General features: G+C 34.7%; 1 protein-coding gene across 1 annotated transcript in view; it reads left to right on the plus strand.

The window, feature by feature from the left end:
• The window catches only part of EML6 (EMAP like 6), a 157,739-nt gene that overhangs the window by 51,636 nt on the left and 90,791 nt on the right, over window positions 1–15,312 (plus strand). Inside the window, exons 2-4 of the mRNA XM_067294690.1 lie at window positions 6,787–6,946; window positions 12,868–12,966; window positions 15,102–15,170. Coding sequence (XP_067150791.1) covers window positions 6,787–6,946; window positions 12,868–12,966; window positions 15,102–15,170 — 328 coding nt within the window. The remainder of the gene's footprint in view (window positions 1–6,786; window positions 6,947–12,867; window positions 12,967–15,101; window positions 15,171–15,312) is intronic.

The following is a 15,312-nucleotide window of genomic DNA, read 5'->3' on the forward strand; positions in this document are numbered from 1 at the left end:
TTGTAAATATCCAGTTTAACAAAGTTAATGATTTTAACCATTGTTTAAAAAAGCATCAGCAGAGGGTGGTAATGGTAAAGGGTAATGGGGTATGACCCAGTAAATGTAATAGAAAAGTGAAGTTCTGAGTGGGAGATTTCAGGGTAGAATCCTTCTTCCACTGCTTTTCAAGAATCTCGGATCCTGACTGGAAATAGGAAGGAATGGTGAGGAGGATAGACTTGGCCATACAAAAGAAAGAATGCAGGTGGATTTAACATTAGAAAAAGAGTATTTCACACACCAAGCTGAAACATGTAGTCAGGAGCAGGGAGCCTCTTCAGCCTGAATTACCAGGAATGCTGTCCTCTCATCATGGTTTTCAAGGTCCTAATCTTGAAAGAAAAGGGAGAATAAATTCTGGCCTCTGTCTACTCCTCCTTCATTCCCTTTTAAGGGGAGGGTATAGATGCTCAGTTTGTGAATATAACCAGGAGAGATTCTGTTTGATGCTGCTAGGGAGGAGTTGGGAATAAAAGAAAACCTCTAGGAAGAGAGCATATTAAGAAGTTGACCCTTCCGAAAGCAACAAGTTCTTTCTCCTCCTTGTTCTGTCAGTACTGTCCTTGCACTTGAAAAAGACAAAAATTCTCACAAGGGAACCAAGTTTCTGGGGAAAGGTGAATGTTAAATCCAGCAGTCTCAAACACTGATCCTCAGTCCTGATGCCTGTCATAGGCGGGGAAAAAACCAAACAAAAAACCCAAATTATACTAAATGCTTGATTAAACTGTGTATATACTATATGTTTATATGGCAGGAAATGACTTTAAAAATCTGGCCATTCTTCTTCAATGAAAGTTCATCTATACCTGTGTTCTTAGCAGCTTTTTTTATAGCCTATTGTTAAAGTCTTCTAACAATGACCCTGCAATCTCAAACAGGCAGTCTAGTTCAGTACCTTCAGAATTGTAGTTTATGTCTGTAATTCCTTATTGTATGCACCATCAACATGATTATTCCAATCCTTTGGCAACACTCTTTGGATTTCTGAAGATTGTTTTATACCTCCCCTTAGACTTCTGCAAGCTAAAAAAACTCCAGTTTGTGGAAACTTTCTTTGTAGGTTGCTTTTTCTAGACTAGGATCATTCTGAGTTGTTCTCTTCTGTACTCTCATCTCATTTGTTCTCGTCTTTCTCCAAGTGCAAGACCCCAAAGTAGATAAAATCTTCTGGACCAGTGCTTACTAAATCAGAGGCATTACTTCAATACATTCAAATGCATTGCAGGGTCTTACAGTGTAGGGCTTGGGGAAGTAGGAAGACATCTTTGTTGGAAGGAGGAGAAAGTAAGAGAGAGATTTCTGTATCACTCACTGAAAAACTTAAATCTTGCCCAGCCCTGTGAACCCCACCCTTGTGAACATCCTCCCTGCCCCTCACTTCCAGAGCTCCTGCTTGTATAGCCTGTGTGGCAAGAATTATTTAAATGCGAAAAAGTCAAAATAAAATTCATGGATATTCTTTTTGTCAGATTTGATCCAATCAAAGATAACTTTTAAATTTTTGATTTAGAATATAAAGACTGTGGCTGGTATGGATGGGAATCATCTGCTTTTTGTGCTGACAGTTCATAGAGTATGAAATTTGGGCATAAAGTGCAGCAAGAAAGATTTTAATTGTTGAGAAAGACTTTGCAACTATTTATTTATTTATTTATTTTGAAGTGCTTACAAAAATGAATGGATTATAATTCCATCTGTTTATTTTTTGCTTGATGTAGCCAATGAAGCTGTTCTTTTCTTGTTGTACTGATAATCGAGGTGAAATACATGCTATAGAGTTTCTTTCACTGTTGCCTGGGAGAAATCGATTAGTCGGTGGCTGGGAATCAGTTTTGCACTCAGAATTATGGTGGCCAACTTTCTCAAGTTTCTCTTCCTGAACCATGATAAATTCACTCATGCCTTTTTTGTTCTTATCAGTCATTCATTGTCTGTAATTCTCTGGTTCCTTGACTGTATGCTGTATGAAGAAAAAAATAGTTTATTTGCAGTTTGTGAATAATTTAAATATACAAATTGAACAATTTAATACTCAGTGTAAAGATGTTGTTGAGTAGCTTGCATTCCAAATCTAAACTATTTAATTTAGTTCTATCTCAGTTTTAAACTTGAGATTTGTATTTATACATATATAGATGTATATAAACTGTTACAGAAAACCAAAAAAAACAGTATAGACAAGAAATAAATACTTTCAGTCCCTTGAAATTCTAATGTAGTTATAAAAGAAAAGAGATTCTTGGAGCAGGATATTACTGCAACAGAAATTGCGGGGGTAGTAAGAATTTACCATCTGGCAAGGCCCCCAGACCAGATGGATTCACTAATGACTTTTATAAAGTGTTTCATCAGACTCTACCGGAACACATGACTGGCATGCTTAATTATCCTAAATTAACAGGGTTCCAGCCTTGGATGCTAGATCCATAACTGTTGATCAGGGAAGGAAAAGAAAATGTTCCCTGAAATGTCTTTTTCCAAACAGTTCCTTTTATTAGTAAAATGAAATGTTAAAATATTACCTGAAGTTTAGGATTTCATCTTAAATGGATTGGTTTTTTTAAAAAAGTGCCTGTCAAACACTTTTATTAATGACATTTTTTGGAAACATGTCTGAGTGCTTTTGGAATTCACAGCTTTATGCATCCACAAAAGTACTCAGAAGAGCAGACGGCCAGAAATCTCCGTGCTTCTTTTGCCTTCCTGGAAGGAAAGGAACAGCGCACGCTTCCCAAACCATTGATCCCTGCCCTGTACCTTACACGTGCATCTGCTCCTGTTATTGTTGCCACAGAGAGAAGGTTAAGATGTGTGGGAAAGTGATTGCCACTACCAGCAAGCGGTACCAGCAGCAGTAGTTGCTACTTTTAGGCTGTTTTCTACCCCAACTCTTTAGCAAGGCATTGTCCACTTCCTTTTCCCACAAACCTGGGAGGTATGGAAAAAAATTTCTTGGGTAATTTCCTCTTCCCACCCTGCTCAGATCCTGTGAGACTGCACCGTGGTCAATGAGGGCACTGCCTATGCCATGGTCATCCTTGGCTCATCTTCCCTTGTGGAGCAATTCTTTGCTCTCGCTGCTCCCTCGTAGCAAAGCCTTTCCTAGTACAGTTTGTATAGTGTGCTTGTGGGACAAACATAGGAATTACCTGCATTAATTTTAAGAGAAGTGTCTGTGATTTTAAGAGAAATGTCTTATTTTTCATACTTTCTTTGTTAGGTGCTGGAACTGTTATGTACACTTAGTTCTGAGAGTAAGTCTGCAAATGTACATCCAGTGAAAGGAGTGTGCAAACTCTTCTGGGTGAGCAGAGCAAGGGAGGATCAGCTTAGGGAGGTGAAGTTGTCTGGTAGGAGGTGTGCGAGTGAAGAAAATCATGATTTGCTCAGAGCTGATAAGTCTGCAGTGGTCCAGCCATACACTTTAGTTGAACAGCTCTGACTTATGCTACTGAATCTCAAGCAGATATCCACAGGCCGGTTGCCAGTGATTTGCAGAAAATTGTCTGGTTGCATAATAAAGACTTTTGTATTTCTAGCTGTTCTTCTTATTGAAAAGAACAGAAAATAATTCCCTAATAATGTTTCTTCTATATCATATATTGCTGTGATTTGAATATATAGTCTATTCTAATCACATTTTCATGTTACACTGATTATCATAGTATTTCAGTACTTTCTGGTAATGCAGTTAGTGATATGGTAGCATCGCAAAAGGTTTAGATACAGGATAGGATATGTGCTTAGAAGGGTTGAAGAAATGCACTTAAGATTTAGAAACAGAAGCAGTGAAGGATATACTGATTTTTAGAAGCTGGGGAAGGGCACAGAACTTGCACCAGCAGGAAATCAGATACTCTGAAGACATAGACATATTGGGTATGGGTATGTCACCCATAGTGGAAAGATGTTGTATAGTTGCACATATGATTTTTATATTTTGATTAACAACAGACATGGAGACCATATATACAGATATTCAAATAATTACTAGCATTAGTTCTTGAAATTAGACTCCATTTCCTCACTCTATTCTGCCTGCCAAAAATAAATACTTGGTTATCTAACAGCCAGACTGAACGTAGGCAGTTAGATTGAATTTTAAAGGCTGCTAAAGGGAGCTGAATGTGCTTAGAAGTTCTGAAAAAATCAGACTACTTATTTAGATGCCAAAAATTGATAATAGTTCCTAATTTTAGATGCCCCATTATTTAAGTTCATGTTTCAAAAAAGGGTAAAACAAACAAGAGATACGTTCGGTATAGACACATTTATGTTGTAAGAAATGTGTTCTTGTTCTTAATCAGGAATGAATAGGAAATGTAGGATAGGAGGTTCTAGTATATGAAACCAAACTGTACAAAACAGTCGTAAATGTAACTAAGCTGCAATCCCCATTCATTCTAGTGATATATATTAACTCAGCTAATCTTTTCCATCTGTTTTCTATATTCTTACTATCGAAGAAAAGTGTTCTAATGTAATTATGGGTATCACAGATTAAGTACGGTGGAGTCACCCTTTATTCCCCTTAAAGGTTTAGAATTGAGGTGAACTATCTGAGCCACAGTAAAAAGTTGAATCCAAGCCTATGAAGGAAGGAAAAGACATGAGCAAGTGCAGAAGCACAGTTTTAGTTTTCTGTGTCCATGCTTAGATCTTGTTCTTACAAACATTTAAGTAGTACAATCCTTTGAAGCTACACTGTTGTGTAGACTAAATAAATGTGGGAAATAATGACAATTAAAAATTTGATTAATCAAAAGAAAAATTTTAAAATTACAAAACATTTTAAAATTGCTTAATGTTTATTTCATAGGAATTGATAAGCTAGTCATTTATCCAATGTACATTTTTTCTAGTAATTGAGATAGAATGGTATTATTGGGCATTGTGTTATAATTGTTCTTTTTGCCTGAGTTGTTCTTTAATATGAAAAAAATTGAATACTTATGTTTTTAAGACTTCATTAAGTTTATTGATGAGTTCGATGAATTTTTCTTAATAATTAGTATTATCTATTTCTGGGATAGAGGAAACATGCAGCTGCTGTAAGTCGTCTGTTGAATGTCAATTTATTAATAGGATATTTTTCCTTATTCCATCTGTAGCTCACATATTCAGGCAGTGCTCTAATTTGTTTCCTGGATAACACCATAAAGCTGTCTTTGTATTCATATTACCTTAGGGAGGGTTTTTTATTATTAACATCCCCAGACTAGATTTTCAAGCGAGATCCTCTGGCTTCTGTCAGAAAGAATGCCTCCAGTGTTGAAGGACAGCTTGACAATAGCTCAGGACTAGTGCAAAGAGCAGTTTCTGGTACTGTCGCTACTGACAGCCTGCGCTACTCTTTTGCAAATGTGGGATGAAGTTTGCTAAATGGTGGCTTTTTGTCTTTTTTGTGTTATAATAAAAATCTATTATATGAGATGAGCAAAATATAAAGTATTTTTTAAATGACATCGCTGCTTAGTTCCAGAAAATGTTTGACACCTAAGAGGAATGCTCCCAACATTACAAAATGGAAGCAAAGATTAAGTGTTCAAACCTACGCAGGCATGAGAGAGAGAGAGAGATACTGTGCCCGGTGGAGGCTTCCATATCAGAAGGATTGTGAACAGAAATATATTTTGGAAAAAATAGAAATAAAGCTCAAAATATAAAGCTTTAAGATTGAATTTAACTTTTACAGTAAATAATAGGAAAGACTCCTCACACAAAATAAAAATGGTTAGGAGTGAGACTTAAAGAGTTTAAGGCAGTAAAGATAAAGCCAGATAGCAAATGAGAGGCCCCATTATCTCTAGTGTGTAGATTGATCAAATGTGGGTACTGTGTGTGTTCTCTGTACAAATAGTACAGAGAAGAAGAATATTGAGTGGTGTATGTTTAATAAATATATAATAGAGATGGTCAAAGCAAGTGTTCTGAACACTAATGGAGTTAACCACTGAAAACCAGCAAAACAGTTTTTGAAATATTGCTACCTTTCTTGGATTTAAGTAGTAGAAATAGTTTCATGTGACAGTTGTGCAAAGTACAATCTCTAATTGGCCGTTAGAGAAAATTAGGTAAACTAACACAGGTACAGTAAATTTTACTTCTCCTTCAGAAGGAGGAGTAACTAAGAGTAAATCTGTAAATACATATATCACTGTTTTTCAAATATAGGAGGAGGAGTTTGGTTCTTTTCTCCTCTGAGGTCACCATTTTTAAACATATAATGATGAGAGAATTTCTGCATGTAGTTTTTATTAATTGAGAAAAATATACTTTACTCAGGCACTGGTCTGTATTTTCAGAATGCTGATTCAGAATATTGATGGTTGATGTGTAAAAGAGGAATAAATTGTTGAAAATTAGCCTCTGATGTTAAAAAGCTATGAAAGATTAGGGTAAAAGTCCATGTGATCTTTTGGCTTATCAATCAAACAAAAATATCTAAAAATTCTCTGGTTATGTTTTCCTTACATTCTCTAGTTAAATCTTATTATGTGATAAATTGTATTCTGCACTGATCATGTATATCTCAGTTGAACATATTACTTTACATTGGAGGTAAATAATGCGATAGACTGAATTTTGAACGTAGTTGGTATGATCAGTCCAATAAATCTAAAAGAGCTGAAGTTTTTGAAAACTGAAAAATAATTAAATTAATATTGTTTCATTTCTACCTCTTAGACTGTTTTACTGATTCAGAAAGTGAATTGCAATTTAAACTGTGTTCTATTTCAGCCTTGCAGTTCACCCGGATAAAACTTTAGTAGCTACAGGGCAGGTTGGGAAGGACCCTTACATTTGCATCTGGGATTCCTACCATGTACAGACTGTTTCTGTTCTTAAGGATGCGCATACACATGGAGTTGCCTGCTTAGCTTTTGATTCAGATGGCCAGGTTTGTATATCTTCTTTTTCTGTGTTTTGAATTTAGTTTGTTTCCTGACTCTAGGAGATTTACACATTAAAGTATTCTATATGTTTAGGTAGCTATATGGCTGTAGTATTGAAACTCCTGTTACAGTTAAATTTTTAATGCAAGGATAGATTTTAAATACTGCAAATATATCTCTTTCAAATAAAATATTTTTGAGTCCAAAATCACAGTCTAACATTCAAGTCAAGTAGAGTCACTGGGTATTGGACAAATATCCATAGCAGAAATGGCCCTTCATGGCTCAAATATAATAGCTTCACCATCTACTTACCACCTGCTGTTCAAAGAGATCGGTTCCTGGCAGAGTCCTCGCAATCCTGTTGCTTCTTTGGCCGAGGGACTCCAGTAATCTCATTGCTAAGAGAATCTCATTGGCTAGGGTGCACAGTCAATTTAATTGAATAAGGGGGTTAGCAAACAGACTGTTTGGCTTTGTACAATATGATTATATGATATTTTGAGACAGAATGAAAATAGGAATAAATGGTGGACTATTCACATCTAACCACATCATTGAATTTTTTTCTAGAGGAGAACTAGTAGAGTAAAAACATTTGAATGTGAATGAAGTAGGAGGAAAATATATAAAGAGAAACATAAAAGAGAAACATTTCACATTCATAGTTCTATGAAAATTAATTGTGCAATGTTGTCATTATTGATGTCTGAATGTGTATTCTGATATAACACTGTGGTCATACTTTACAGTTGGTTGTAAAATATTTTTAAGAACACTCATAAGATTAGCTGATTCTTACACAGGTTCTTCACAAAACAGTGTAGTTCTCTTCCTGATTCTTGTATGTCTTTGTGTACCTCAGAATTAAATCCCTATGGGGCAGAACTGCATTTAGATGATTTGCTTAAAATCGTGCAGTGGACAGTTATCTGTGCTTCTGTTGGGAAGCACTTTACCGTCATATGCCTAGGTGCACTTCCATTGACCAAAGGGTGATTATATTACACTTTCTGAGATCAGAATTGGATATATGATGTATAAAATATATTCTCACATGAAACAGAAGTACTTTTGATTGTGCATTAGCTTGTGTATATTCAGTTTAAATATTAGTCTGAAAGGAAGGACACTAACATGAGCAATTCCCTTTAACATGTTTAACAAGCATTGGATAGCCTGAATTACTAAGCAGCACTATGGATTATATTTCCTCATTAAAAATTGGAAACAGCTTTCTATTTTAAGCCTAGTTTTCAACCATCTCCCTCTACTTTTCTTAAAGAAAAAACAATTCCTTTGAAATCTCATGTGCCACTTCTAATTAAAGAAAAAGGTGTTCCTGGGAAGTGTAGAGTGGAAAATCAAATGAGAAAACCCCCAAATCAACAGACCAGAATTTCTAATGCTATATTTTAAGAAGTTGTTCATTCAGAAATACCTGCTTTTAAATTTTTCTCTCAATTTTAATTTTAAAAGACCTATGGATAGACTTTTTAAACCTATTTAAGTACCAAATGAGAATAAAGAGTCACCAAAGAGCCCAGTTGTATGAGGTAAAGGTGCAGGCTCTTCTAAAAATCCTGGTAAGTACCTAGCTGTAGTTAAAAATTGAACTTATTGCTGTGTTGACTTTACAGAACAGTGACATTCTGTTTATGGACATGTTGGAGAAGTTGCAGTTTACTTTGGAAATGAAAAGTTGCACAGGACACTTTTATATCTGGAGAAAGGCCAATGCTGGAAAATATAAATATTGATAATGTACGTTGACTTTTTGCTGCTCTTACTGGCTTTGCAGGAGAAGCTGCTGTGCTGAGCCAAAATTGAAGGGCATGGTAGAGAAGATGCCAGCAGGGATGTGGACTTTGAGTATGTGGAGTTCAAAGCTTCTAGTAGCTCCACTTTATTTAGCCAGCACAGTCACCCTAGGGAACTGACATCTTGTAGTAGGACTAAACAGACTTCACATACATTGCTCGCACCTTTCATTCAAATGCATACTTTTCATGCTTTTGTGTTGAATATCTATCAATATCCAAGAAAGCAATTTATCTGAGTTCCAAAGCACAAATAAATTCAACAAAAATGTATCATATAGATGCATTAGGAAATACATTGTCTCTGTCTTACCTTTGCCAGCTATCTACTTTCTAAGTTAATAGGGACTGAGGAAAAGCCCAAGTAATTCTACTACTTCTTGACCTGAGCTGGAGTGCCATAAAGTCAACTTGACTTCCTCCCACTCTACTATGTACAGCTTCTGCTTCCAAGGAGAGCTGCTATGTTGAGAGCTGCACAGATCCATTGTGTGGATTTAGTGTGGGTCCCAAAATAGCAGAGCTGCATTTATATTTTAGCTAAGTTAATTAGTTCTCCTTGTACCACCAACTCTGGGGTGTCTGTTTCAGACATCCAAGTGAATTTGTTCTGAATTGTTATGCCCTGCTGGACATTAGCTTAGCACTGCATGGAGACAATTTAGGTGTCTTTGCAGTGCTTCCCTGGCATAATTTACCACAGACTGGGTAATGGAGAGTAAACTGAAGAGTAAAAATGGAAAGTAATCAATAGGTATTTGCTATCATTTATAGTATACAGAGAAGATCAACATGCAACTTAAATCTGGGGATAGCTTACATGCATCCTTTATTTTATGTAATAAGGCTTTGAAATTCAGAGACCAATATATTTTGAATAAAATTCCAGTTAACATTATCGGTAATTAATACCATATTCTAAAAATACTGATGGGAGCTGAATGTCTGGCACACCTGTCAGCACTGTTGATATTTTAAAAATATATATTTTAGTTTGTGGGCTTTTTCTTTATGATCAGGAGATGACATTTGGCAAGGGGGAAAATGAATGTTGTTCAAATGTTTAATGAAGAGCTGTCAGCTTGCATATATTTAAATATGTCTTTTGTTGAACCAGGAATTAACTGCAGTTTCTCCATAAAAGTACTAAAATCTGCCCTTCACAGAATTACCTACAAAGCTGATGTTTTTCATACGGAAGTATTTCACCAGTACTATACAGTTCAGTTTATGTTCCGAGCTGTTTCAGAAGGACTCTTTGTGTGCTTTTTTTTAAAAAAAGAAATGAAGTAAGGAGGGCACTGCAATAATACATACATACATTTCTAAATTTTCCATTAAGTAGCAGTAGGCTACTTTAGCCAAATCGTCTAAATCAGTGTAGATTTAACAATAATTGTTTAATTATGTGCGTTAACTACTTGGCAGGTGTTTTCTTCTGGTAGTTCTGTGAACAGAATTCTGTCAGATTTAATAAGAGGAGCATTTTAATAAAATAATAAAAGGTGTATTAAAAGTTTTAAGCATTTGAACCAAAAAGGAAGTTCAGCATTTATCACTTTTCTTTCCTGCCAGCAGGACAACTACCTCAGTAAGCCTAAGTTAAAAGAAAATATAAAGTATTTCTTAATTTTCTCTAGTACTTCCACTGTCCATCTACTCCGCTAGTGATAATTTCCTGACTGGGAGTTACAGTTCAGGCTTGTTAAAATGATAAATTTGAAAGATACTGTAAGTATTGCCATGGTTTCCATGGTGAAAAGAACAGTATAGAAGAGGTGAAAAAAAGGTTAGAATCAGTGAAGGTTCCATGAAAAATATCTTATGTTCTCATCAGTACATACAAAACCATGGGTAGGCATAGATTGCTCAATGGCAAATAAATTTTTGCTACAATAATAGTCCTTTCTGAATGAAATGAAATACTTTGATTTTGGCAACTGGCATAAACATTTTTCCTCCCATATCTGATTTTATTTTCCCTTCATTATCATAGGTTTAATAACAAAGTACGTTGTCCTAAGTTAAATGTGCATATTTAGTACACATCTGAGGTACATACAGTTGAAATAATGACAGAACTCAAAATTTTAAACCTTTCTTTATCTACCATTTCAGAGACTCCTATATAGAGACTCTCCCAAGAGATTTTGATGTGATGTATCATCATAAAGTCTTGAATACTTGGTGTCTTGCAAGTTTCTGCATTAGCTTCTCACAGTTTGGTTTAAGAAGGCCCCAGGTATTTTTATTTCAGCAAAAGACAATATAAGAAATTGTCTGTTTTCGGAAAAACAGTATAAGTCTGTAAATAGTTATATTATTTTCTTCATTAATACAATATTGCTTAGTACACCTACTGCAGGATATTGCTTGGGTTATGCCCTTTCATTAGGCAGAGTTCAGCTGTTGTATTAGGCATAACACATGTTGTTTGAACTACTGAGAAACCAAAGTTAAAAAGGATCTGTTTCATTGCTCTTAAATAGAAGAATTGCAACAATTAAGAAGCCAGTGGAGGGTACGTGTGTACCTACTGCATTTAAAGCAGAAGCTTTTGATAGCAGTTCTCTTAAGGAAATTGCATTTGTATTTTTATTGCATTGTATTTTTATGCTTATAAATGGCATGAAAAGGCATAGAGTACTTTGTCTCTGATTTATTTTGCTACAGAGTGAAAACTGGAGCCTTTTGTTACTTTTTGAATAATGGTTTCCTCTCGTAGTTATCTAGCAATTAGTACTTTTTCTAATATAGCATTTTAAGAGAAATCTTTGGTATTTACACTTACTTTCTTTCCTGGATCAATTCTTTTGTAATTACACAAAAGTCTCCAAACTTTTAACAGGTTGCCTACTGAAAAGCTGAGATGACAAAAACCGGTGGATATCTAATCAAGGGAAGCTTGCAGTACAGGGATTCAGTTGCTAGTCTTACCTCCTTTACGCAGGTCTTCAAGGAAAAGGTCTGGTCAGTGTTGTATCTGAAATATAAGTCCATTTGAACCTGATGTTTCATCTGCTAATCTTCATCTCTGAGACCAAAAGAAAGGTTTCATTTATTGCATGTTCCTGCAGTGCGGGCTTTCTTATGACAGAGCAAGATGCTTAGGAGCTTCAGCTGGACTCATTATTACTTTATGGTAACACAACAGATATGACTGTTTTTAAGAAACTTTATCACTGAGCTACCAGATCATTTCCTATCATCTTCTCATGGTGCAAGTTACTCGAGCATATTCATATTACTGACATAAATTGGACTCATGCATCATATCCATTATATAAAGTTAGAGTATATTCGGCACTAGTTTAGTCTTCACATTGGTACAAATGACAGCACCCAATTCTACAGTCTCTGGTTTTGACAGTCAAAGATTTCTCACCTAATATAAAAACCTGTTGGAAATCACCTACTGTTGGACATAATGGGCACAGTCATTGGGGAGGGAAAAATCTCCACAACCTCCACAACCTTCTGGACATGTTGTGGATGTATACAGTCCACCTTTTTTCCCACTTCCCTACTTATTCAAGTAGTCATCATCAACACTGGTGCAATCAGAGCCTACCTGGCATATTTACTGTCTAATAAATTCAGCATAGACTGATTTTCCCTTCCATTTCATTTTGTTGCTTTTCTTTCCTGCACTATTGAGATTTTAAAGAATTACAATTATTATTTTAACTGGTGATTTGATAGGCTGAGTTATGTAAAAGAATTATTAAAAGTATATTCGATTTGGTAAAATTATTAAAAGTATATCCAATTTGGAAAAGGTGAGTGCTTTTATTTCACATTCACTCTTATTATCAGGTTAATAGTTGAAAGTTCTAGAGTGCTGTGCACCTGAAAGAAGCACCTCAGTTCTTTTCATGGTAAAAATTGTGTTTGAAACATTAGTAACCTGAAATTAATAACCTGAGTCTTTAGAAAAAGTTAGACATTTCAATGCTTACTCTAATGAACAAATGATTAACATGAATATCTTGATGGTGCCTTTAGCAATGTAGTTCAAACACAAGTCACATGTAATAAACTGAACTGCAGTAAACTGATTTTTGAGTGGATTTTCTGTTAACTGGATTATTGTTGTTTTTTCTTAGCGTTTAGCTTCAGTGGGACTGGATGCCAAAAATACAGTGTGTATTTGGGACTGGAAGAAAGGAAAACTACTGGCAACAGCTACAGGCCATTCAGACAGGGTAATTGTATAAAGGGTCTATCTCAATTTTGTCTGGGAGTTATAAAAGTATTTTTAAAATAATTTTTGTTTATATCAAGTTAAAACAAAGATAATTTGATCATTCTACCTAGCTTTTAAAATATTGAACAAGCTATTTTTTTAATAATGCCAGACATAGCAGAAAGCACTGTGTTAGTAAATGAGACACATGATGGATTCTTGAACTGTCTGTCTAGCAAGCCTAGGGAGGAAATACTTTGTAATTACACACTGATTAGGATGATTTATAGCTCTTTATATGAGATGTGAAATGCTAGCTCACTGGACAAAGATAATGTTCTTTTTGAATATGTCAAAAGGACATTTTATCCTCAAGGAAAGCTTAATTACCTCCCTTTTATTTTTTCTTAAGATAGTTACCTGTAGGAGAAATATAATTAGGAAAAATATTCCTTTTATATCAATTATCTTCAAGTAAAGAATCCTAATAAACAAAATAAACATGAGAACTGGGCAGGTCTGGGTTTAGAATACTACTCGGGATTAGGAAATGTTTAAACAATTTTAGCATAAACAACAAACTCCACACCATATATAAGCACAAACATGCATACATTAAAATATATTATGAACACAATCTGACAACTCTTTTCCTGTGCATATTATCATATTATAATATACTATAATGTTATTAAAATATTGTAATATTTCATGACATATGTTGGAGGATTTATGGATGATATAACATGCATAAGTAGAGCAGCAGACTAAACCTTTCCTTATGGTATGTTTGAACATACAGTCTATCTGCATTTTATGTATCATCTGGGTAAATCTGGTAGGTCATTTTTACTTACAAAGTTCACAACCCAACAGAATCTTAGTCCTTACTCAAATGTCTTCTTTCAGAACTGATTCACTTCTCAATTACGTCAGTGGAAGTTTTGCTACTGACCTCAGTAGGTACAAGATCAGGTTTAGCAGAAAACACCAAGATAGGCAAGAAGTACTCAAATTTTAATCTCATTAGACTTTCACAACCAGAAACACAAGACTTTGCATTGAAGAGGGAGTGGGAAAGAATCCTTATCTCATTAGGTCACAAATTCTGGTGATTAAGTGAGCAGGTATCATAAGGCATTTCCAAAGGTAGACCGTCATGTATATCCTAATAAAATTGAAATAAAAATAGTACATACACTACTATAAATCATGATTTTTATAATGAAGATTAATATTTTGTAGGAAAGCAGTGCTCTCTAACATATCAAATGAATGATGGGTTTGTTTAAGATAATAAGTTCCCTTAAGTTGATTTAAATTGTTTGGTGATTTATACTTAGCAGCTAAAGAGCTAAAAGCAGAAAATACTCCCATTGTCTTTATTTGCAGTTGTACAAATCAAAAGTAACTAATGATTGTGGTAACCTCTTTGGTTCTCAGCTGAGACATCATAAAGGCCTAAATGTCAGCGGTGAAAAGTCTAAAAATGATGTGCTGTTGAAAATCTGGCCCTAATTACAAATTTTTTATTTCCAAGCTTTATACAATATTTTTCATTTGGCATAATCCCCTAGTTAGAGAATTCACTGTAAGTTTGTTCTGGTAAGGTATATGGGATCTGATACTCAATTTTGAAGCATCCTTATATGCTGTTATAAATGTAAATGTAACATTAAGGAAAATGAAGAATACAATTTTAACTCTGTAAATTAGTTTAGATGGATGATATTCACCCATCAGGTCACTGAGGTCTTTTTGTATTCCAATTAAATTAGATACGGTACCTTTTACCTAACATGATGAATAAAGATAAATGTAGAAGTGTTTCATTTCTAAACTTGAGGAACATTAGCTCATGCCATAACTCCCATTTTATTTGAGACAGTAAATATTATTTGTTCAAAAATTGCTTGGCAGTCTGAAGTTAGGAATGAAATGTGCTAGTAGAACTATATGAGGAAGTCTGCATATTTGCCTTAATTCATTATCTTTGTTCACGAAGAGAGTTCCACATTTACCTAAATATTGCGCTTTCATTTTTAGTAATTTACTATGCAACATAAATGATGCCTAAAGATGGGTAAAAGCAAACTGAGTCTAGATGCAGTTACTATATAATTAAAGATATCAGCTTACTATATTTCTTAACAGATATTTGATATATCCTGGGATCAATATCAGCCAAACAGAGTCGTTAGCTGTGGAGTAAAACACATAAAGGTAAATAGCTTTTACTGCTTTTTTGTTATAAAGAAAATAAATGTCTTGAAAGTAATTTGTCCTCTTTTACAAGAGGGCTTTAAATATAAGAAGGTTTGTATTTTTCTTTGTTTAATCTGTGAACATTTTATCAGAACTTTTT

The sequence above is a fragment of the Apteryx mantelli genome, chromosome 3 (genome assembly GCF_036417845.1).
Source record: "Apteryx mantelli isolate bAptMan1 chromosome 3, bAptMan1.hap1, whole genome shotgun sequence".
NCBI lineage: Eukaryota > Metazoa > Chordata > Aves > Apterygiformes > Apterygidae > Apteryx > Apteryx mantelli.